Source organism: Prionailurus viverrinus, chromosome D3 (genome assembly GCF_022837055.1).
Source record: "Prionailurus viverrinus isolate Anna chromosome D3, UM_Priviv_1.0, whole genome shotgun sequence".
In the NCBI taxonomy this organism is placed as follows: Eukaryota; Metazoa; Chordata; class Mammalia; order Carnivora; family Felidae; genus Prionailurus; species Prionailurus viverrinus.
The window spans coordinates 15690627-15715149 of NC_062572.1; the positions used below are offsets into that span (position 1 = coordinate 15690627).

Consider the following 24523-nt stretch of genomic DNA (forward strand, 5'->3'; position numbering starts at 1 on the left):
TGATTGCCGGCGATCTTCCCCAGCCCCGTGTGTTGCAACAACTCTGAACGGTGCAGAGAAAAGCCATTTAATCATGCCCGCCTGCTGCATTGCACACTCAGCCCTGACCAGTGGACGCATTCTTTGTGGGAAGCATTGTGAGTTGTACTGCCAGGAAAGGGGACCTTGGGGTCGGCTACCCCCCAGTAAACCCCAAAGTATCCTGTGTTGTCGCATCCTCAAAAAGCTCTGTCTATTATGCCTGATCATTTCCACCCGTGAAACTGTCAGGATCGCCTAGTCAATTACTAGTCAAGTGGGGTAATGTGCATTTCATTAGGAGCCTCTCATTTCAAATACACAAGGCCATATATGAAATGAAACGTTCTGGAGTTATTTTTTTTTTCAGCCAGTGATTAGGTGCTGTAATTAAGAAGGCATTGTGCCTGATTTCCAATCTTTTTTCTTTATTTAAATTTAATTGATTTTCTCCTTGATTTAATCAACCCAAATTCAGCTACCTGGGTGCCCTTCTCTACTCGGATGCTTAGGAGAACTCTGGTGCTTAAAGATGTAGGACCATGTCCAGAAGATGTAGGGTGTCGGTTTAGGATCCCCAACCTTGGTTAGCTGGTGTGAGAGGTGTCAGGGTGTTGAGGAGCCAGGTGGTTCTATTCAGGACTAGAGAGGGAGGAGAGAGGAAGGGCTGGTTTTAGACTTTGAAACCTGGCTCTGCTTTGTGACATTGGGTGACTTATTTAACCACTCTGTGTCTCAGTTTCCTCATCTTCAAAATAGGAGGAATAATAATGTCGCCCTCATAGCCTTGTCATGAGGATTAAATGAGTTATATATAAAAGATTTAGAACAGTGACTGGAATAGAAATGCTAAAAATATCGCTGAGATGTTATTATTTCTGTATCATTGTCCAGTGACTCACTTAATCCTCTATATTGCTGTGGGATTGGGTTATTCCCATTCAAGGTATAGAAAAGGAAGCTCACAGCTAGTGAGTGGCTGAGCCAAGATTCAAGTCCCCATCTCAATTCCAAAGCTGACACTCACATATGCCGCCCCTCCTACCTAGTGGCTTCTTTCTTCCCGTGTTGAACATGAGCCTCTATTTATAGCTTCTTTAGTCAAGGTCACCCGGCTAGTGGTGGCAGAATTGGGACCCGAGCCAAAGTGCTCTGAGTGCAGTAATGGTCCCATTGTTCCTCAGCTATGTCTCAGAGAGGGCAGGCAACTTCTTTAAAGTCACACAGCAATTAAGGGCTATACCATACCCTAAAGCTGCTCCTTAATCCTATTTTTCTCAACATTCTTCCCCCAACAGTCCATACATATAACAGATGACGTTCACCTACACATCACATACCCCTGCATAGACCCCAGATCACATAATGATAACAATTCAGCTCACAAACTGAATTCCACACCTTTCTTTCCTGCTCTAGGAAGCATCTCAGAACACAACTCAGGGTAAAGGATTCTATTATAGGAGGAATTTTGAGTCCATTCGCTTTTTCACTTAACAGATATGAACAGGACCCTAAATGTGTACAAGCACTATTCAAGAGTCTAGGGAAACACAACGGACAAAAAAAAAAAAAAAAAAAAAAAAATCCCTGCCTTCATGAAACTTAGATTCTGGAAGGGCGGGGGGTGGGGAACGCATACCTAAACAAAACAAACGCGTAAATGGTTATGTTATAGTACAAAATGTACTAGAGAGGGAAGTAAAGCAGGAAGAGATCAGCATACAATGGGGAGAGGTTGTGATTCTAAATAGTGCTTGTATAGGGTTGTCAGGGAAGAAATGTCACTGAGAAGGTGACATTTAAGCAAAGACTTGAAGGAGGTGAGGGAGGAAGTCATGGGGATGTTTGGGGGAAGAATGTCTCAGGCAGTAGGATGTCTCAGGGAATAGCATATGCAAAGGTCCTGAGGCAAGATTATGACTGACATGTTGGAGAAACAGCCCAGAAGCCAGTGGGGCAGGAGCAAAGAGTAGTGAGATCAGAGTGACAACAGAGGCCAGACTGTGTGGGCCTTGTAATTATATTGGCTTTAGGGAAGCCACTGGAGGGTTTTGAAGGGAGGAGTGCCTGATGTGGCTTGAATTTCAGCAGGATCCCTCCAGCTGCCTTCTGGGGAATAGATTGCAGGAAGACAAGACGGAAGCAGGGAGATCCATTATGAGGTTCTCGCAAAAACGGAGGTGAGAGATGATGGGGTGGAAGCCACCTGGGAGCAAAGACATGATTGGATGCAGGATATATTTTGAAGACAGTGTCTGGACTGCTGATAGGTCAGACCTGGGTCTTGCGAGAGAAAAGTCAAGGACAACTCCAAGGTTACCTCCTGAAAGGAAAGGATTAGCTTAATAACTGAGATGATGAAGATCCATATATTTATACATCTATTTTAATTGGAAACTGTTCCCAGATTTTTGACCTTCATAACCATTAGGAACAAACCCATGACAGAGTGTACAGTTGATCGTGATGGATCCACATGTCATGCTGTGCTTGACAAGCATGGAGTCGTTCTGCAGGGAGACATTTCTCCCATGAGTTGGTAGCATCCCTGGCTCTGGCGTGTGGGTCTCAGGATCCACGAGTGACGGAGAGTGGACTGATCTCTCAGTGGGGGGTCTCTGGAGGGCTTTGCACCTCTCCTGAACGCAAGCCGAGACTCTCCACAAAGAGAAGGAGCCCTACACCCTGTCCAGTCTCTGTCCCCGCCCCTCCTGTCCTCTGCTAGGTGTGAAGACGGACAGTAGAACCCCTTCCCTCCACTCCAGTGTGGCTAATTCCACCACCACCCCCCTCTCCCCTGCCTCATGGCCCCTTCCTCTGTCTCTCCCATCTTCCTTTCAGCTGAGGTAATTTGGGAAAATGTGGACCTGTACAGGCTTTGGTTGAAAACATTTGATTGATCTTCTCAAATGGGCCATTCTCTGGCGAGAGGGAAGAATGTGTTTGTGATTTCCCCCCTTCTTTTAAATTGCAACAAAAGGAAAAATCCTATTTTCTTCCTGAGACTGTTCCAGTACATAAGGATGCGTTTGAAATGCTGAGCCATGCCAGCCTGGCTGAGGTGGGAGGACGGCTTCGTCCACTGCCAGCCCTGCACCCAACAGCCCGGCCTGACCTCCTCTCCCTCCCCCTCCTCCCCTCCTCCCCCTCCTTCCCCTCCTTCTCCCCCTCCCCTTCCTCCTCCTCCCCCTCCTCATGCTCCTCCCCCTCCTCATGCTCCCCCCCTCCTCATACTCCTCCCCCTCCCCCTCCCCCTCCTCCTCATCGTCCTCCTCCTCCTCATGCCAGCCCTGCCCTGGGCCTCCAGCCAGAGGAAGCAGCTCTGGCCGAACAGGCGAACAGGCGGGCAGGGATGCAGTTTCCAGGAAGAGCATCAGCAGGGTAGCCTGCAGCACAGGGCTGGCGTCTGCCCCTCACTGGAGCAGGCCCCTGTCTGTGCTCTTTTGGAAGAAGGGTTTGGGCGGGGGGAACCTTAGCGTCCTGTCCAGTCTTTGCACCCTAAAAATGCTTGGAAGAGCGTATGCTCGAGAATGTCTGGGGAAGGAAAGTGAAAGTGGAAAGGAAAGGGGAGCAGGAAAGGGAGGGTATGACAAGAGAAGTGAAGCCTAGCGTTTCTCCGAGTTCGGGACTCCTTTGTGAAAGTTCCAGAGAGGTCAGGCATTTGCCTAGTGGCACGCCTCACTTGGTGCCTAGGCATGGCTGAAGCAGGGGTGCCGCGATTGCCCTGCCCGTGTACCCTCAGTGACCACTGAGTTCCTGAGCATGCCAGCCTGACTTCCAGCCAACAGACCTGTGTCGCTTCACCTGAGGGCTCTCTGGCCACCGAGCCCACTCCGCCCAGACACAGGGCAGGAATTAGTGCCCCTTGGGAGCGGGCCTTCAGTCATGGCTGCTAAGAGTTGAAGAATAAAGCCTCGAGGTGCCTCAGGTGTTGTGTGGTCTGCGGGTTCCAGGATTCCCCAGCGGGATTATTCTCCTGGTGCCCACAGTGGTAACTGGCTTGATATCACACCCATCAGTGGCTCCTTGCTTCCAGATCCTCCCTCCCCACGCCCCTGCCAGAGCTTCCCGGCATCACATCACAGATAAATGACTTGCCCCTTCGTCTTTCTCGCTAAGGCTGGACGTAAGAGAAAGGGAATGGTCCCATGCCCAAAGGCCAGGGACATTTATTGGTCAGCTGATGCTTCAGAAAAGGGCTCAAACCCACTGTGTTCAGACAGAGCCAAGGGGACAGTGCAGCTGCCCACATATTGCCAGGTGTCTGACGTGACCCTGGATCTTCGCTAGAGGATGTAAAAGCAGGTGGGGTGTCCAGATGCACAGGGGAAATCCACCCAACAGGACCTGGCTATGCAGGGACGAAGGGAGAAGGCTTCGGAAGTGGGGAGAACAGCACGAACAAGACATGGAATTTGCAAGCATTATTTTAAAAAAAAGTCTTGAAAAGCACTGTTGCACTCTTGCCATGTACTGGACACATCACAAAATGTGTGACCTCTCTGTGTTCATCAACACAGAGACATTGGCACACTTACGTTGGCCCTGTGACGTCGGCACTATTACACGTTCCACTTTACAGATGGGGAAGCCAAGGCACAGAGAGGTGCATTTGTTTGCCCGAGGCCATATAGCCAGTATGTGGCAAAGCTGGGATCCAAACCCAGGCCTCTGGGTTCAGAAAGTCTGACCGGCGGGAGGGGAACACCTGGAGGAGAGAAGAGGGAGGCCAGTGGGGGTGGGGGCTCCTGGACACCGAGTGCTGGGATTCAGTTCAGCCTCTGCACCCTGGAGCTGAGGAGCTGGTTTTCTGGCAGGTGGAACGGATGGACACCTGCAGCAGGCAGCCAGGGGGAGAGCCACACGCCCTTTCTGCGTGCAGTGTCCTCAGGGGAAACCTGGCCGCCCTTCTGTGCCTGCCCACCTTGGAGAAACATCTGTTACTCGGGTCAGTGTCCCGGGACTCAGAAACTGTCCCTAGAAGGCTGTCTGTAGCCACTGGCTTGATTAGGCTATTTATCCATTCAGTTTTCCCATCCAACCAATATTTATTGAAGATACACGATGGGCCTGGCACCTTCCTAGGTGCTGAGGATGCAGTGCAGCAAAAGGCTCAGACTTGGCCTCAAAGGACTCATAGTCTTGTGGCGGGGAACAGAGAATTAGACAATCGCAGTGGAGGGGTATTGTGAGAATAGAGAAGGCACACAACAGACTTAGTAGCCTGGGAAGGCTTCCTAGAGGAGGTAACATTCTGAGTCGCAATCTGAAAAATGGGCAGGAGGTCCTCAAGTCGAAGAAGGCAGGGTAAGAGACATCATTTCTTAATTAGGAAACACAGAGCACTTACTGTGTGCCAGGCACTGTTCCAGGAGCTTTACGTCTATTCACTGTTAATCCACGAAAGAACCCTGTGAGGTAGGTACTCTTACTGTCCACATCTTATAGATCCTATAGATGAAGAACTAAGGTGGAGCACAATGGCTGAGAAGCCTCAGAGGATGGCAAACGTGGCGAGCGCCCCTGGGGCCATGGACCTTGAAGGCCGCCACCAGAGCCATGTCGAGAAGGCGGGGCTTGCTCCTTGGGGCTCTGCAGAAGGGAGTGACATGCTCAGACCTTTGCTTGGGAAATGACCCCACCTGCTGCACGGAGGGTGGGCTGGACAGGGCCCGGGGGACAGAGGACGCTGCCACTGTTGTCTTGGCGAGAGATGAAGGGGGGCTTGGACTAGGGGCGTGGCAGAGGAGGTGAAGAGAAGGAGATGGATGTTGGGGTTCTCTGAAATGAGGATGCTCAATCTGCTGATGCAGATGTGAGAGAGAGAGAGAGGGTCCAGGGTGATGGCCAGGTCACCGCTTGGATGAGGAGGTAGGAGGCGGAGCTAGAGGACAGTGGTGGGGCCAGTGAGGTTTGCACAGGTGAGGGGTGAGGTGCCAGAGGCCCTTCAGGAGGAGAGGTAGGAGGGACGGTTGACACTCCAGTCTCAAAGTCAGAGACAGGAAATAACCGGGGTGACTATACCCCCCTAGGACACTTACCGTCAGTGCCCCCCTTTTAATCCCCAGGGTCCCGGCGGACTATGAATTACACGGTCACTCTGGACATAACTGACCCTGCTCCACGACATGCCTTGACATTGAGAACATCTGGGTCCAGGCTCCGCCTGCCTTATACACACACACATCTGGACACATGTTGTGTGTTCCTGTGAATAGTCATTCTGGGTGCAAGTAAAAGTGTGGCCATGAGTATGCACTTCCTAGGGAGGCAGCATCGTTATGGCTGAGGAGCACTGGACTCGTCTAAAGATCTGTGCTTCAGCCCTGCCAGGCGCCCACACTTGTCTCAGCCCTCGGGTCCCACACCAGGGACTGAGAAGTTTGTTGAGGGAACCAAGGCTCTGTCTACACTCCACCAGCCCAATGGGCAATTGGTAGGATCAAGCCATCTCAATGATTTTGTCTTAAGTTTTATTTATTTGGTAATCTCTACACCCAACGTGGAGCTTGAACCCACAATCCTGAGATCACGAGTCACATGCTGTTCTGACTGAGCCAGCCAGGTGCCCCTCAATGATTTTTTTTAAAATTTTTTTTTAACGTTTATTTATTTTTGAGACAGAGAGAGACAGAGCATGAACAGGGGAGGGGCAGAGAGAGAGGGAGACACAGAATCGGAAACAGGCTCCAGGCTCCGAGCCATCAGCCCAGAGCCCGACGCGGGGCTCGAACTCCCGGACCGCGAGATCGTGACCTGAGCCGAAGTCGGACGCTTAACCGACCAAGCCACCCAGGCGCCCCAATGATTTTTTTTTTAATGGCATAGCTTTCTGTCCCACTCAAACTATATTCTAAAGCAATCTGAGTGGCCAGTATCTCCCTCCATGAAAAGGGAGATGCCCTACCAGAAATCTACAAAGGCAAGTCCACTCGGGGCTTATGCAAAAGGATGCCACAGGGCCTTTGCACAGGAAAGTATGAGTAGGACAGCATATAGCTTTCTAGCTGTGTATTTCTCATCTCTACCGCCAGCATATAGCAAAATATCTATAGGAAGAAACCAAAGCTTTAGCTCAATGGTGGCTCCCTGAGGGTGATCAACACTCTCAAACAGGATTTTGAACCTAGGAAATATCCTTCTCAAACTCTTTGCCACCAGTTTCTTTTGAAGGCTCTGTGTCTCTCAGTTCTGCCCATGGTGATGGAGTCAGGAGGCAGCTTTTCCACGACCGCCAAGCCCCAGCTCTAGATATGGATCACGCAGCTGTGGGACACAAAGCTTTCTTGGCTCATTGCATGATGCTCTCAGAAGCCCAAAGCAGGAGACACTTTGGGTTTCACGGGGTCCACAAGTGGCCCCCATGGTGCGCAGCCCCAAAGGCACTATGCTGTAGGGGTTAAGACCATGGATTCGAGAGGCAGACGGTCTGTCTCTCCCACCTGTTAGCAGTTTCTCCTCTTGCCTTGGTTTCTTCACTGGTGAAACAGGGTTGATAACTGTAGCAGTCTCAAATAATTGTGGCGAAGATTTGCCAGAATAAACAAATGCAACATAAAAATGGATGTCGGTGGAAGAAATTAGGAGCGGGAACAAAGAGGAAGAAGTGGCAAAAGGCCCTTTTGGCTGCCGAGGCCTTGCTCAGAAACCCCCAGGGGTTCATGTGATGACATTTCATTCAGACTGTTTTTTGCCAGAATGAGAAATGCAGGTTCTGTGTCAGAAATCATTGCAAATTCCAAATTAGTGAGGTTTCATGGTCCGCGGAAAGGCGCTGGAGGGGAAATTGGTCGACGGGGTGTTTTTTAGCTGTCGGAGCAAGCTGGCTGATTGATTGAGTGTCTCGGTCAATAGACTGTGCAGACAGCAGCCAGGGAACCGGGTGCAGGCGAGGAAATAGGAAGAAGACAGAACGCCAGTCAGCATGGGGGAGGCGAAGACATGGTCAGCAGCAGAGAGGGACACAGTTATACCAAAAGCTGGGGAGACACAGTCTGGACTGTGTAGCCCTTCTCGGTCTGGAGACCAGGGACACCCAGGCACAGTTCCTTGAGAACTCTTGAGGTCCCTCACTGGCTCGCTGTATGTCCTAAGGCAAGTCACTAGACCTCTCTGAACCTCTGTTTTCTGACCCAAAACCAACCCTTACAACACCATCTCAAGGGCTTATTATAGCCCTTAAATGAAAGAATGAGTTTTAAATGTCTGATGAACTGCCTGGCACATGGTGGGTACTCAGCAAATGTGAAGTGCCATTACTTTAACACCGTGAGTTAGTCAGTATACCTGTGCTTCAGCTTATGGACTCAGAAAATATGTTTGTAGGTGACAACTCTCATCCTTAAATAGGGGGCTAATGGGCCATGTTGGTAGGTTCTGAGCCCTCCTGTGGCATTCCCAATGTGTTCAGAAAAAGGTCAGAAGATGGAGATGATCTAGACCCAAAGAAGCCTCTGACTTAACAAAAATCTTGGAATTAGGCTCTTCCAAAGTAATTGGGGCTGGTCTTCAGGGTCCCAAGCTCTTCTAGGCAGATTGGAAGCCATGAACTCCTCAAAGATGAGGGGAAATGGATAATCCACAAGACTCCTCACCAGGCAGAAATGCCTTCTCACATTGGAGCTATCAAGCCCCTCTCAATAAGAGTTGAAATTATAATTACAATAATCTGATATTGTGCTTAGTTTAATAAGTGTATGTTTTCCACCCCCACTATGGGTGCCTGAGTGGCTCAGTTGGTTAAGCGTTCGACTTCCACTCAGGTTGTGATCTCATGGTTTGTGGGTTCGAGCCCCACGACGGGCTCTGGGCTGACAGCTCGGGGGCCTGGAGCCACTTCGGATTCTGCTTCTCCCTCTGTCTGCCCCTCTGCTGCTTGCACTCTGTCTCTCGCATTGTCTCAAAAATAAATAAACATTAAAAAAATTTTTTTAATAAATAAAAAATAAATATATATTTTCCACCGCCACCTCAATGAAGTATTATTCCCATTTTAAAAATGAGAAAACTGAGGTTAAAATCGAGGAGAGGTCTTGCTCAAGGTCATGCTGTAATATCTTAGAGGGATTTGCAGAGTTTCTGGAGCCTGGTGGAGTAAAGAATGTGCTCCTTATAGGGCTACGGGCAGGGACAGGGGGTGGTCAGAAAAGGAGGGTATGATTATTGAGCTGAACCTTGAAGGATGGGTGGGTTTCTTTTTACAGAGAAAGAAAGAGGGGGCGCCGTAGGCAGGAGGATCAGCCTGAGCAAAGACAGGGAACTTGGGCGCCTGTGTCCCAAAGGCTATTTACAATGAATAATTACAATTACAATGACGGGTAACGTTGATTAAGTGCTTACTCTGCACCGGGAACGGTGTTAAGCACTTCATGTGCATCGTCTCTACGAGCCGGACAATATCATTAACCCTGTTCGGCAGAAGAGAAATGAAGTGACTCGTCCAAGATCACAGCTTGAAAACGGCAGAACCAGCTTCCCAGCTCCAGTTTGTCTGATTCCAAAGGTCTGGGTGGCTCCTGGGTGCTCCCCAGGGTACACAGAGATACCTCGGAGCTTAAAAAGACCTCTGCCCATATGCTAGGGAGGGGTTTGTCCCAAGATCCCCTGACATCTCCCGTGATGTCTGTGTCCCTGCCACAACTCACTCCTGCTCCCAAGTCCTCCTAGAGCCGAGAGGAACCCATCAAAGTTGGTGGGCAATAATCACGAAGCTGACTGCCTAATAAAGATAAAGCTCTCTAATAAACCCGCAATCCTGCGGTAATGGGTTTGACTTTTAAAAGGCTGATAAAAGTCCCAGTGGAGGGACAGACCTTTCCCATCAACTCCTTAATCAGAATTACTGTGGAGGAGCCATTTCCTACAGGTGGGACAGCTGGATGCCTGGGCTGGCATTGAGAAATGACCACTTCTGTGTAAAGCCAGACGTCTGCTCCTTCCAGAGATCCCTCTCTCCCACAGGGAATCCTTTGTCAGGAAAGAACCCTGATGACAAAGGATGGGGCCTCTGGGACAAGCCTAAAGGAGGGCGGGGAGGCTGGAGAAGGGCGTGGTTTGAGAACTCGCTGGTGATTTGTGCTGAAGTTGCAGGGGCGGAGTCTTCTGAGAGCTTCCCGCTGATTGGTGGAGTTCTGATGGACCAACCTCTCCATTTATTCTGGCTCCACCGTCGTCATCATCATCATCATCAAATAACATATACTGAGCGTTTCTTATGTATCTGGGAAATGTGCTAAACATTTTATAACCACCTTATGAGGCAGGTAATATTAACAACCCCATTAACATTTCCCATCCTCAGATGGGAAAACTAAGGCTTGTTGATAATAAATTTAACATCCTGTGGGTCACACAGCCCAGAAGTAGCAAAGTGGAGATTCAAACCTATGTCTGCCTGACTCCGGAAATTACAGTACTTAACTAACCATTGTTTCTGCATTTAGTAGTTTGGTAGAGGAAACACTTGGTTTGGGTCTGGGTCTTTGATGGAATTCACAAGAAATAAAGCCCGAAACAGAGACTGGGGTGCACATGACTTGTTAAGGTTGTGCTCTCAGGAGAAAGGAAGTGAGGGAGCATGCTAGATCAGGGGCAGAAAGCTAAGGGAAGATGTAGTTTCTACTGGAGGGTAGCCTCAGCCTGATGCCAGGGGGAGCTCTGGAGTGTGAATTAAACCTTAGAGTTGGTCCTACTTTGAGGCAAGTGGGCAGGTCTTTTGTACTTTAAGACAGTCAGTCATCAGCTATGGACTGCCTCTCTGCCCCACCCAGGGGTGGACATAACCTTCTGGAAAGGGGCGCCTGTGAGGCATTCGCAGCCAATATTCACATCAGCCTAGGATCTGACCAACAGCATCGACTACAGCAGCAAAGGAACTGAGTGGTGGTCCCTGCACAGCCCCTAATTTATCAAGTGTCTTTGAATGTAGCCCTTGCCCCCTCTGGACACCAGCTTCTCCAGGCTTGGGTTCAAAGTCCTCCCGGGCCTGGCCTAGCTCTGACAGGTTCTGACTCTGTGATCTGGCCCACTGCCCCAGCTGGCAGTCTGTGTTTCTGTAACCCAGGAGGAGAGACGGGGCCCCTCGGGTGGTTCCAACAGTGTGAGGCGAGGTGTCTGACAGCTTTCCCCCACTGAAGCCCTTTATCTCACTGCTCTGCTGTGTTATTTTAAAACTAACGAGCCCAGACCTCAGGAGCTCACCGCCTGCTCGCCGCCTGCCATCGAGATTTGTGGCTTGTCTGTTCTGTCCTCTCTGCAGATTTCAGTAGCAGCTTACTCTCTGCTTGTTAGGAATTTTCTTCCAAACCTCAGCATCAGGAAGGAGGCGTATGTGCATGTGTGTGTATGTGTCTACAGGAATACGAAGTCCAAATTGCACCATACTCTCAGAAGCCTCAACTGTAGTTTTAGATGATGAAAGAGTCTAGTGGGTGGCTCTGGGATGACAGGGAGAAACAAATTCATCCCTGAGTTATTGAAAAAGAAAGAAGGCAGGACACAGAAGGGAATGGGGCAAGGGCCATTGCTAGGTTCTGAGGTAGCCACTCGGCTTGGTGGTGGAGAGCCACGGTCCCGGTGTAGGGAGGAGCTCCTGAGACACTCAAGGGCACACCAACCTCCCTGCGCTCCCACTCTGCAGAATCCCTTGCCTTGGGCTCTTTGGGGAAAGGGGCTCAGAATCAGCAGTGAGGCTAGAGAACAACGTGACCTATCCTGAGAAGTGTGGCTGATATTTAAAGTGCCGCCGTGGAAGTGCTGGGCGTGCATCGTGCCGTTTTATTCTCATTCCAGCCCTGTGAGGGTCATATGATTTGTGTTTCACCAGAGAGGTGAAGAGGTTTTCCCAAGGCCACCCAGTTGGTGAATGGCCGGGCAGAATCTGTTTGATGAGTCTGATCACCATGCTCTACCGAACCCTCCGCAGACCAATCAGTCTTCCCCGTCTGTACGGCCTGTCTTGTTCCTCCAACCTTGTCCTCTTTCCTTGGGGCTTCTCCTTTCCTGGGTCACTTTCATTCATGAGAGTTTATGTACCTGACCCATGTCTTCCTCTGAATTGTAAGGAAAGCCTTCTTGGGGGAAGGAGCATGTCTGGAGCATCTTAAAAGGACCCTCCACCAGGAGTAAAACAAGGCATAACAGATAAGTGAATGAATGAATGAATGAATGGGAGGAGTCAGACACTTTATAGTGCAGCTGACCCAGGTTTGAATGGCACAGGGTCCATTTATGTGTGGATTCTTTTCCATAAATATGGCACAGGACTGTAAATGTATTTTCTCTTCCTTATGATTTTCTGAATAACATTTTCTTTCCTCTAGCTTACTTTGTTGTAAGAATACAGTGCATAATACAGATAACATACAAAAGATGTGTTAACCTACTGTTTACGTATCAGAAAGGCTGACTGGTCAACAGTAGGCTCTTAGTAGTTAAGTTTGGGGGGGAGTCAAAAGTTATACATGAATTTTTGACTGCACGGGGGTCGGTGCCCCTAACCCCTGTGCTGTTCAATGGTGCATTGTATATTTTAAGAGCCAGTCCACCAGGCTGGGGCACTCCTGTTGAGCCATCTTGTTATTCAAAAACCTCACTGGCACAGAGCTTAACCGACTTCCTCAGTTTCCCACCTCACTGTGGTGAGGTGCTCTATCTAACCCCAAGAAGATCCAATCTCATGGCCTTAAATACCATCTAAATGCCAACATCCCTCAAATGCACTTCATCAGCGCTAATGTCTTCTTTGAACTCCAGTCTTGGGCACTCAGCTGCCTACCTGCCATTTCCACATAGATCTCTAATTGGCATCTCAAAGCTGGCATGTCCCAAATGCCCTTCTCCACCTGCAGCCACCCCAGCTTAGTAACCAGCAGCTCCATCCTCTTGGTTTCTCAGAGGAAAACCTAGGAGTCACCCTTGACCCCTTTTGTTCACACTTCCATATCCAATCCATGAGCAAACTCCATGGATTCCAGCTTCAACCTGTGTCCAGAATCTGACCACTTCTCACCACTACGGCAGTAATAACCCTGACCCCAGCCACCATCTTCTGTCAGGTGTGTGATTGCAATAATCCCAACTCGTCTTCCTGTATTTATCCTGGCTTGCTTGCCCACTACACTCAGCATGCCTCCAGGGAGACCCTGTAAAGCCTAAGTCAGATCTCATTGTTCCCCTTCTTGGAGCCCTCCAATGGCTTCCTGTCTCACTCAGAGAAAAAGTCAAGTTCTTGCAATAGTCCACCAGACAGTCCATGATCTGGTCCCTCATTACCTCTCTGATGCTCCCTCCTAATTTTTGTCCCCCTTAGTCAGCTCTAGCCTCATTGCGTCTAGTGTGTTCCTACCTCAGGGCCTTTGCATTGACCGTGCCCTCTGCCTATCATGCTCTTCTCCCGGGCATGCATGAGGCTCCCTCCCTCAGTGCCTTCAAGTCTTGCTCAGATGTTACCTTTGAAGGGAGGCCTTCTCTGGTCACATTTAAAAGTCCAGCCCCCTCCCAGTAGCATTCCCAGCTTTCCTTATCCTCTGTTTCTCTTCTGTATGCACTTTCCAATAGCCTACATATTTCCCACTTAATTATGTGTATTTTCTGCTCTCCTCCTCCCTCTGCCCATCCCAGTAGAATGCAAGCTCTGCCAAGCAGGGATGGTTGTTTTCTGTTGTGTCTCCGGTGCCTAGAACATGGCCTACATATAGTAGGTGCTCAATAAATATTTGTTGAGTCAGTGACTGAGCAAAGAATAAGCGAACGGTCCCTGGCAGCACTTGTTGGAACCGGTCTTTACTCTCTTGGCTCTTGAACCAAGGCTCCTCCCTACCCTGGACTGGAGGCTTCTGTCCTGTTCCCAGCAGATCCTGCTTGCTTGGTACCTCCTCCAGTAGTGGCTGTAATGATGCCCAAAGGGACTCACCTAGCACAGCCCCTCCCACGGCAGGAGAATATAGTCAGCCACTCATGCTCCGTGGAGAAACCTAAACCCTGTCTGCAGCTGGTAGAAAGGTCCTGAGGGTGCCCTGGCCTGAAGCCAGAGATGTTATTCTTGCCTGTGGTGACACAGCTTGGAGGAATCAGGGCTTGAACCCAGGTCACTAGGACCCCAGGACCGTTGTACTCTCTCAGCATCACCTAATTACTTTTTGCAACCCGTTCAAGTGGAAAACCATAGCACTTTGGAACTTAGCCATTTCCCAAGTTACGGGCAGCCTATATTCCAGGCAGTCCCAAGAATCCAATCCAATCCAATCCCCCTTTCAGTCACTTGCCCTCTCCCTAGGCAAATAGGCAATCGACAGGCCAGCCTGGGGAGGGAGAAATGACTGGCTGAATTTGGGGTTGATGGGAGGGCAGAGGATGGATGTGTTCAGTGATGAAAGTCCACAACCCAGGCATGTCGGGGGCCTGACCTGCTTGGCTGAGCTGGGTAAGAAATGCTGAGCTGATTTTTCTCCATATGGTTCTTTTGTCCTTTGACCTGAACTTGGGAACTGGACAATTTTTGATATACAAACGTGTTTACCACACACACATACACATGTTCCCAACTCAAATGCTCTCAGCCGTGAGAGCTGAACTAAACCATTGTCATCTTGCCCGAAGAGCGAGTGTGCTGGAGGGCTGTGCTTGTCTATATAGGCAAGCCTTCAGGGTCGGGTCCAAGTCCTTTGTGAGATCTACACTCTGATTACTCCAAGTGTAGGTTCCTGGGGCCACAGCAGAACCTGAGAACTGGTTAGAAGTGTAGACTCTCAGGCCCTAACCCAGACATGCTGAGTCAGCATCTCCAGCCTAACAAGATCCCCAGGAGATTCATGTGCACGTGAAGGTGTGAGAAGCACCTGTCTGTCCTCCACATGACCCTCAAGGACCCAGTCCCTGCCTTCCTCCCCGGTATGAGCTTCTTTTTTTCCTGCACCCCATGTCCATTGCAACATTATTTCCAATAGCCAAGACATGGAAACAACCTAAATGTCCATCACTGGGTAAATGGAAAAAGAAATTATTTTACGTAAACACAACAGAATACTATTCAGCCATGAAAAGAAGGATGTCCTGCTATTTGTGACAACACGGATGGACCTTAAGGGCATTTTGCTGAAGTGAAATAAATCAGGCTCAACTGTTGCTTTCCACCCTCCACCCCACTGTCTCATTCAGCCTACTGCCTCCTCTGCAGTTACGTGAAGTTCACTGCTGTGTCCTGATGTCGGGCCTTTGCACATGCCACTCTGCTCTCCTGACCAATTTCCATATATCTTTAGGAAGCCTTCCATGGCCACCTGCCCACGTTCCCATGGCTGGATTAAGTGTTCTCTCTCTCTCTCTCTCTCTCTCTCTGGTTCCATGGCCCTCTGAGATTACTATACCGTATTTCCAGTTGAGGGATCTGTCTTCCCCTTGCAGGCTGAAGGCAGACACAAGTCTTAATTACTATACAGTCCTTGAAATCTGATACTAAGTAGGGGTTCAGCAGACAGCTGTTGAACAAATGAATTAAATAATGAGGGAGATGCCAGCTTCATAAAATTTCTTATTCTCATTCGGTTCCTAGTGGCATGGCATTACTGACCCTGAGCCCAGCTATGTCTCCCTCAGTGGCTCTCTGGAATCCCCAGTCTTCCCCCAAGCCCCTATACTTTTTCTAGCCATGGTAGCAAACTCAAAGAGTCACAGCTCCTGCAGATTATCCCCAACCAGGCTTAGTTAACCTTGAAAAGGACTTGGTACCAAGACCTCAGGCCAGGATATTAATAGGGCCCAGACTGAAGCCCCAGGAACCAAGGCACAGATTAGCCCAATCCATCTTGTCCGTAGGCTGAGTCAGCCCCGTGATAAGGCTTGAGCTTTCTAGCGGACTCATGAGCTGAGGGTGTGGGCCTTCACTCTTACTGAAACAGGCAGATTGTAGGTATCTGGTCGGCGTGGGGACAAGGACGGACCATCCACAGGCCTGAATGCACGTGTAGAATAAGAACCTGGGGCGTGAACCTTGGATGGAAAGCAAGAGCCTTTTCCTCTCCAGGTCTCAGTGTCTTCATCTGTGTAATGGGGATAAGTTCACTACACTGGGCACCTAACAGAGGGTTGTCGATTTCAGTTGAGATGCTGGACTAGCGCTCTACACCCAGGAGAAGCCGTTAAGGGGATGAAGGCAGTAAGCGTCCCCAGTCTAATGACCAAATGCCATTCCTCTTTGTGGAATATAACATCCAAGCCAAACTTGAGATACAGCCCCTTCTCCAAACACATAAAACAAGTCCCTGTCTAATGATGAAATGACCAAGATTCACCCTATACCCCCACGTATGACTTCCTTACATTTTCAAAGTGTTTTCCAGATTTCTCTCCTTTTTTCTCAGTTGATTCTTATAAACAGGCAGGGCAGCTACTGTTCTTGCCTCTTACTATCCCCGGGTCTCAGTTTTTCCACCTGTACAGTAGGGACGACCATGCCTGTTCCTGGGTTTCTGTGGAAGCTTAAATGAGATGGTGCATGGCCCCCGTGTCTGGCACAGAGTAGGTGCTTGATAAATGCTGTCTCTGCTGCTGTGATCTAGTCCCACGGAAAGAGCACCAGACTGGGGGTCAAAAGGCCATGGTTCAGCCACAGCTCTGACATGAGTCACTCATTGTGCAGCTTTGGGCAAGTCCCTTGCTTCTTGGGGCCTCAGTTTCCCCACTCAGTACAGAGGAGAGCCAGGGTGGGGGGCCCTTCCTACTCCCCTCCAACATTATTTGTCTCTTATTCCCCAGTCGGTGTTTAACTCAATCTAGTTCTTGGGCACGGGGATCTCTACCCAACCCAGGGCCCGGTGAGCACTTTGCTGGGAGCAGGGCGCTTTGATGTGAGAAGCAGGGAAGCAGCTAGGGAGCCGGGCATCTCGGAGAGTTTTGTAGAAAGTTCAGGCCTGACTTTTATCGGAGGCTGGGAATCTGCTGGTTGCCATGACTACAGAGAGCAGCATCTAAGCTCCAGGTCGTTGATTAGCAGGAACAGAGCGGGGAAGGCCTTGAGGAATTCAGCACGCACGGCCCCCTCCCTCCCTCTGTGAAGTGGAGTGTGCCGGCCCTTGACTTCACTGTTTTAGCTGTCCCCTGAAGATCTCGCCTCCTTTTAAGTGCTTTTTTATGCAACATCGAAGGGCCCTGTGGTAAAAATGAGGCAGCTGCCGGGACTCCTCAGCAAAGACAGAACACAGAATTTTTCTTAAAGCCCTGCAAGGCTGCAGAGCGGGAGGTGGGGAAGGAAGCTGGTGGGGGGGTGGCTTGGGGGAGAGGGGCTCCACGGCTGAGGTCTGAGTCCGCTGAGATGCTGTCTCAACTGAGGCGGGCCCTTCTCCTTGGACCACTGCTTCTTTATACTAAGGAGAGTTTGCCTCTGATCTGTGGTTCCCACCTGAGATCAGTCATCATTTATCTATCCATCCATCAGTCATTCATTCGACAAATGTTTATTGAGCAAAAAAGGGCACACTATGCCGGGCACCATATCCCTGGGGATTCCGTGGTGAGAAAAGAGGCTAGTTCCCACTCTCGTGAAGCTAACCTTGGAGTCTAGTAGACAAGTGGTTAGCAAACAAACATATAAAATAGTCATTTCAAATAGTAACAAGTGCCCTGAGGGGAGAGACAGCAGACTGCTGTGCTGGCGGCAGGTGAAGAGAGGGGCAAAATCACTTAAGGGGGTCAGAGAGGGTCTCTCTGAGAAGGTGACTTCTGAACCAAAGGAAGGAACTGGCCGTGCAAAGAACTGGAGGAACAGCATGCCAGATGGATGGAACAGAAGGGCAAAGCCTCTGAGCAATGGCCCTTTTCCACATGAGGGACGACAGTAAGGAAGCCATGTGGATGGAGCAGAGTGAGGGATGGACGGAAGGGTAAGAGATGGGGTCTAGGGTCGGGGCAGACGCCGGATCATGCAGAGCCTTTTAGTTCTGCCAATCAGTTTGGATTTACTCTTAATCCAAAGGAGGGGAAATTACCGAGGATGTTTCTTTAAGATGCAGATTTCCTAGTTTCACCCCTTTGAGACTATTTATTATGGCTAGGTTGGGACTGAGAAGTCTGTATTTTTAACAGCTCCTTGGGAGCCTCTGATACTGTGCCAGGTTTGGGAAGCCTGGGACTACATGGTCTCGGAGCCTCTTTCAGTTTTCAGGAAGCAGAGAAGCCAAGTGTCAGAACATCTTGAAAAAAGATCTTAAAAGTTGAATGATATTATGGAGAATTCCTTTCTTCCTTCCCTCACAACTCCCTATCCGCCTGGTAGAATTAATTCGGGTTTTGTTTGTTTTTTTTAGCTTGTTTGCAAAAATCGCAGATGGGGTACCTAACACAAGGAAGGTGAAGCCAGCGTTATGGGGGGAAAAGAACAATCGACCGTATCAGGTTATAAGAGCAGCAACCCCACCAAAACATCATCAGGATTTGCCAGTCCCTGATGCTGGCGATGATGGATGAGGGTTGTCCTCACCCTAAGCCTGGTCCACCAGAGCCTGGCAGTAGCATTCCCCATCTGTCCCTGTGCTACAGATAACCCATGCCTCCTCTCCCTCCAGCAGCAGGAAGTCACTGAGACCTTCCACACAATGCCAGCTCTTACTCATCGTCTATTTATTCACTGCCACATTGCTCACATCAGTTATTGTTGTTTATTTTTCCCTTTTGAGGGCTTGCCTCGGACACAGATTTGGGTCATGGTTTCCTATAATGCCCCAGAGTCCAAAACCCCATTCTTACGTGTGTCCAGCTCAAGGCAACACACATCCATTGATAAGTTCGCTGATCACTTTTCTAGGAGAAATACGGGGTACAATAGAAAATGCATCAACTGAGCCATCGGAGTTGACTGAGGCATTGGCTGGTTTATTTCCACCAACTGTGACGTGAAGGGATTAACTCAAAGCATCTCAAAATCCCTTTCTAACTCTTTGAAACAAATGCGTGTTCTCTTTAGCCAATGCATGTGCTCTTTCATTTATTCATTGCACAAATGTTGAGTGTTTACCACGCAGTGGGCTCTGGGGCAGTGAGACACAGTCCCACTCCCAGGGAACTCATAGTCTGGTGTGAGGAAAGATAATGAAATGGCAACAGCTCATATCAGGAGTTGCAGTCATAGTAGCAAAAGCACTGTTATATCCGAGAATAGGGCTTAGATCTCCCCCTAAGTCTGCCCCCGGCGTCACCATCTCTACCTCATCAGTGGGGACCCATCCTGCTGGTTGCTCAGGCTCAAAACCTTGGAGTCATCCTTGACCCCTCCCCTTCTCTTATTCTCTCCCACCCCACCTTTAGCCAGCAGCAAATGATGCTAGAGTCCCACTTTCAAATATCAGAATCTGACCACATCTCATCACCTCCGTCACCAACCCACCGATCCGAACCTGGACAGTTGCATGCACCTCCCTCCCTGTTGTTCCTCCCTTGCGTCTAGTGTCTTCAGCCACTGGGCTGATCCTTCTAAAATGTGAGGCAGACCATGTGAGTCAGTCCTCTGTTCAAAAGCCGTGCCATCTCAGCCGCAGAGTCCCATGACCCACAAGACGAGAACTCTGGTCTCCCCTCTTACCACACCCTAGCCCTGCTTGCTCTCTCTTGTGAATATATGCCAAGGGTCTTTGAACCTGCCATTCCTTCCGCCTAGAGCACATTTTCCACTTCCCATGGATAACTTGTGTAGAATCTGTACATCGCCAGGCAACGGATTACCCACCCCCCACCCCCCCCCCCCCCAATCTTATAGCTTAAAACAACAACAAACAGTTCTGATGTCTCCCCATCAGGAATTTGGCTGGGCCACTCTGCTGGGCATCTCGCGTGAGACTGTGGGCAGATGTCAGCCCGGGCTGTAGTGTCATCTGATGAGTCACGACTGGGGCTGGAGGGTCCACTTCCAAGTTGGCGTGTGCACGTGGCTGGTGGCCGGAAGCCTCGGCTGTTCTGCAAGCGGGCTTCCCCATAGCGCTGCCTGAGGGTTCTCACCCCGTGGTGACGGCTTCCCTCAGAGTGATCAGTCCAAGGGAGCGAGGCAGAAGCCGCCTTTGTGACCTGGTCTCGGAAGTCACGTGTTATCACTTGCACTGCCTTCTGGTCATTAAAAGCGAATCGCTAAGCCCTGCCAGTATTCAAGGGGAAGGAAATTAGGTTGCATCTTTTCATGGCAGGGCTGTCAAAGACTCTGGGAACACATTTTAAAACCACCACTCACTGCAAGGTGAGTTCGTATTCCTTTAAGCCCCCATCCCCCGGTTACTTCCAGAGTGGCCTTCTTCCCTGATACTCTGTACAAAAGAACAGTCACCCCCTCCCATTACAGAATACTGTTTCATTCTCTCCATGATTTATTGCCGTCCAATAAGCCACGTTATTACTTGTGTATGCGCTTAGACCTGCTCCCCACCCACAGGTGTAGGGAACACCAGAGTTCTGGAAGCCTGGCGTGGGCAGTGAGGAGGGCTGGACGGCCCCGACAAGAATCTCCGTCCCTCCTGGGCTTGCCGCATCTCTCAGCTCTGCTTCTAAAGATGCACTGATAAGCGGCTGACAGAGACGGATGTGTTTTGCTGCCCTTCCTTCAGTATTGACTGGGTTTGGCCTGCTCTCTGGACAGCCCTAAGGAGCAGGGGGCTTATCAGATGCATTCATCCTGAGTCATAAAACCAGTCTTGACGCACTGGCTGCAGGTGCTTGGTGCAGGAGAAATGCTATTGCCTGTGGTCAGTGCTTGACCCAGACTCTGCAGGCAGGGTGAGGAGAGAGGGGCACTCGCTGGATGATGCCAAATCCACCTGTGCCTCCCAAACTCCTGAGGTTGGGGGCCAGGAGATATGAGTGGCAGTGTCTTCAAAGACTGAGTACCTAGGTGACTTCCTTCTCCTTTCTGGGTCCCAAAGAAGGAAGTGGGACTCAGGTAGTTTTCCTAGAGTTGTCTGGGGCTCTTCTCAGAGGCAGAGGGATGAGCTTCAGGCCTTCATGGGAATTGCATCCCAGGTAGGTGGCCTCATACCTGCCAAGGACACCAAAGTGGAGCAAAGGGGAATGGAACAGACACTTTTTAAGGACGTTTTGTTTGCTTTATGTTATCTCATTTTCATAACCATCCAGCAATATAAGGACTAGTGTTACTCCCTATCTGATCACTGAGGAAACTGCAAAACAGAGAGATGGAGTCTTCTATCTACTAAGTGGTAGAAACAGTGTTTGAACCCAACTATGTACACCTCTTCCATCCAGAGATAAGGCAGGGAAATGGGACAGAAATGGCAAAGGGGCATTGGAACTGATTCTCTCATGCTTTGGCCTCCACTGAATGTTTTGAGCAAGGATGTGGAACACTGGTTTCCAGCCTCTCCCTGTGGTTTAGTCAGGATAGGATAGGATAAGCAATGCCACAGTAACAAATAAACCCCTAAATCCCAGTGGCTCAACCCAACCAAGGCTTATTTCTATCATCCAAAGTCCGATGTGGCTCAGGCATCTCTCCTCCGTCAAGTAGCTTCACCTTTCGGGGTTTGTGACCTCCAAGGTCACTGCAACAGAGGGAGAGAGAGCTGGAGAAGGCACACAGACCTTGCTGGCTCAAATCGGAAATGACACACGTCACTTCCACCGAGAGACCAGTGGCCAAAGATAATCTCTCACGGTGCCAACCTAACTGCAAGGAAAGTTGGGCCATATTAGGATGTCTCTGAATGTCTGATGAACGCGAAGACCTTGTCATATCCTAACAATTTCAGCCTCTTTATTTGTTCCCCTGTAGGACAGAACCCCAGAGCAGCCCTGTGGTTCCAGCTCAGGATGGACCCTCGGAAAAGCTGAGCCAGCATCTGGCCACCGAGGCCTTGGGCACCAACAGCTGGGAGAGAGACAAGGCCTGCCGGGAGCTCAGTCCTGCCAGAGCACGCAGGTGACATGCTGATCCAACCCTCTCTGGGGTCCAGTGAGGAGGTTCAAGTTGAGAATGCAGAAGTGAAGTTTGTCTTTCTGGCCACTCTTCCTCTCCTTCTGTTTGCAAATTCCTCTTTCAGACCCTTAAACCCAATCAAAAGTCAGCACGCTTTTTTTTTTTTTTTCCTGTAGAGGACCAGATAGCAAATATTTTGAGGACCAGATGGACTCGGCCACAGCTACTCAATCCTGCCCTTGTAGCCCAGAAAGAGCCACAGACTCTACGTAAATAAGGTGTATAGATGCATTTCAATAAAACTTTATTTATAAAGACAAGCTAGATACAGCCTGGGGGTCAAAGTTTGTTGCCTTTGCCTTAGATGATCGAGCTAGTTCCTGTCCATTTTAATGACTCTATAAGCTACTTATTCCCAAGTCATGACTTCAGCCCAGATCTGTCTCCTGAGATCCAGATCTTTGCATTTATTCCTTAAATTCAGTTATTCAACCAGGATTTCTTGAGCACCCATTGGTGACAGGCACTGTGCTGACATCTGAGGACACACCGTTTTACTGAGGTTCGGAGAGGTAATGTAACTTGCCAAAAATATGGCAGCCAGTAAGTGGCAAAGTGAAGTTTTGAAATATGGTCTCTCTGATCTTAAATCCTAGACTAACACCTACCACGTTATACTTTGATGTTAACGAAAAAGCTAATCTATCCCCTGGCTTCTATTTTCAAGTTTTGCACCCTGCACATATAAAGCCTAGTCTGCATTGGCCTCCGGAGAATCAATTTTGTTGACAACATGGTCCTTATTATCTGGTTTTATCAGCTAGTTGAAACTAACTCACCACTCTCTCACTACCCTGGGCTTGTACCTACCTCCTCAGTGACACGTGGAAAATGAACCTAGTGTCCTTGCCAATGGTGTGCCCTAGATATAATCCCTACCTCTTCCTGATGCATCAGAGGGTGTCAAAGCCATTTTACAGGTGTGGAAACTGAGGACAGTAGGTGGCAGGATCAAGATTAGCCTGAGGACCCCTGATCTGGTCCAGATTCTCTCTTTATGTCCTGGAGTTGTTGGTTTCCTAAGGTACAGACTCTAAACTATATTAGGCACCCATCTGAGAATTACATGGAAGCTATGAGTGCTGCCACCAGGGAAAGTGTGGATATGCTCCAAGAAAACTCCCCAAATTCCACATACCATTTCAGAAGATTCATAGACTCCCAAGGCCCATGAGCAGGGCTGTCTAGTTAAGAATCTGAATTCTGAAGAAGTGGTTTGGGAAGCCAGAATATCACTCACAGGTGAAGTCCACTTCTCTACCCAGCCTACCGTCTCAGCCACAGGGTTTATTTAGGCTCTGATTTCAATGGGGGAGAAAGAGTGAAGTCCTATCAGCTGGGAGAAGTGAAGGTCAACATCAGATCTGGAGAATTCTCTCCAGGAAACAGGAAAAAAGCTGTTTCCATAAGAGGCTGAGGGAGATGAAGAGAGGGGAGAGAAAGGGCGTTTCTATACTTCAAAAACACTGTCTCTCAGACAATCCAAGGAAGAGACTGTGTCATAGAGATAGACGTGTACTAACTGAGCAACTTTGGGCACTAAGTTTTCCTTCCCAGGCCTCAGTTTTCACAACTATAAAATGGGAATATTGAGCTATATATCTCCTAATCAGAGTGAGGATTAAATCAGATACGCATGTACAGATCTTGACCGTGAGCCTAGAATGTGGGGGGTGCTGGAAATGCCGGTGGGGGTGCCATGGGGCCCGAAGAGCAGGCTCCAGGCATGAAAATCTCAACAGGGATACCATGTTGTCACTTTGGCTGCGGAGAGTCCCTTTGACTGTGGAGCGTGTTACTCCCTTCTCTTATCTGAGACCCGCTCTCTGACATGCTAAAAAAAAAAAAAAAATACAATAATAGAAAGTACATTTTTACATGAACCTGCTGAAGACCAGGGCGCATTGCATGAGTGAGGGCCTCATTGCTTGTGACAAACGTGGGACACGGGTATCATGTTTTATTCCCATCTCACAGATGATGCACGTGATACCCAGAGAGGTAGCTGAGCTAAGAGGTAATGGAGCGGGAGTGTGTCAGCGTCTGTAGCCAGCGTTCTTTATGGTTGCAGAGTCTGCATGTTTGACCATTGTGAACGGAGCCACTCCGTGTGTAATCACTAAACACTTAACTGCTGCACATTTCGTGGCTGCTTGTGTGACTGCGGTGTACTTACTTAACCACTAGTCTGGCCCCTCCAGCCCTGCTGTGAGGGCACACCTAGGCACACAGGTACAGGAGGAAGAAAAAGGATTTGCAGAAGGGGTTGATTTTCCCCTCACAGACCTCAAATCCAAAGTCAAGTCCTTTCTCCGTTTGACCCCATCACTCACATAGGAGGGTAAGTGGTTCCCAAGCCTGCTTCCCTGGGACCCTGGGGTTCCAGAAAAAGAAGTGAGAATAATTGTCTGAAACATTGAGATCTTTCTCTATTTTATAAGACACAGCTTTAAGGATTTTTTTCCTTTTTAAGCATTTCTTCCTTAAATGTTTAGGGTTTTTTTTTTTCCTTTCAAATTCCTGGCAATGGTTACAATG

At 49.3% G+C, this 24523-nt stretch overlaps 1 protein-coding gene across 6 annotated transcripts in view; it reads left to right on the forward strand.

Annotated features, from left to right (window-relative positions):
* SRRM4 (serine/arginine repetitive matrix 4) overlaps nt 1-24523 on the forward strand; it is a 590829-nt gene that overhangs the window by 529296 nt on the left and 37010 nt on the right. For all 6 annotated transcript variants that reach the window (XM_047827801.1, XM_047827796.1, XM_047827800.1 and 3 more), the window contains one exon: nt 21782-21928. In XM_047827801.1, coding sequence (XP_047683757.1) covers nt 21782-21928 — 147 coding nt within the window. The remainder of the gene's footprint in view (nt 1-21781; nt 21929-24523) is intronic.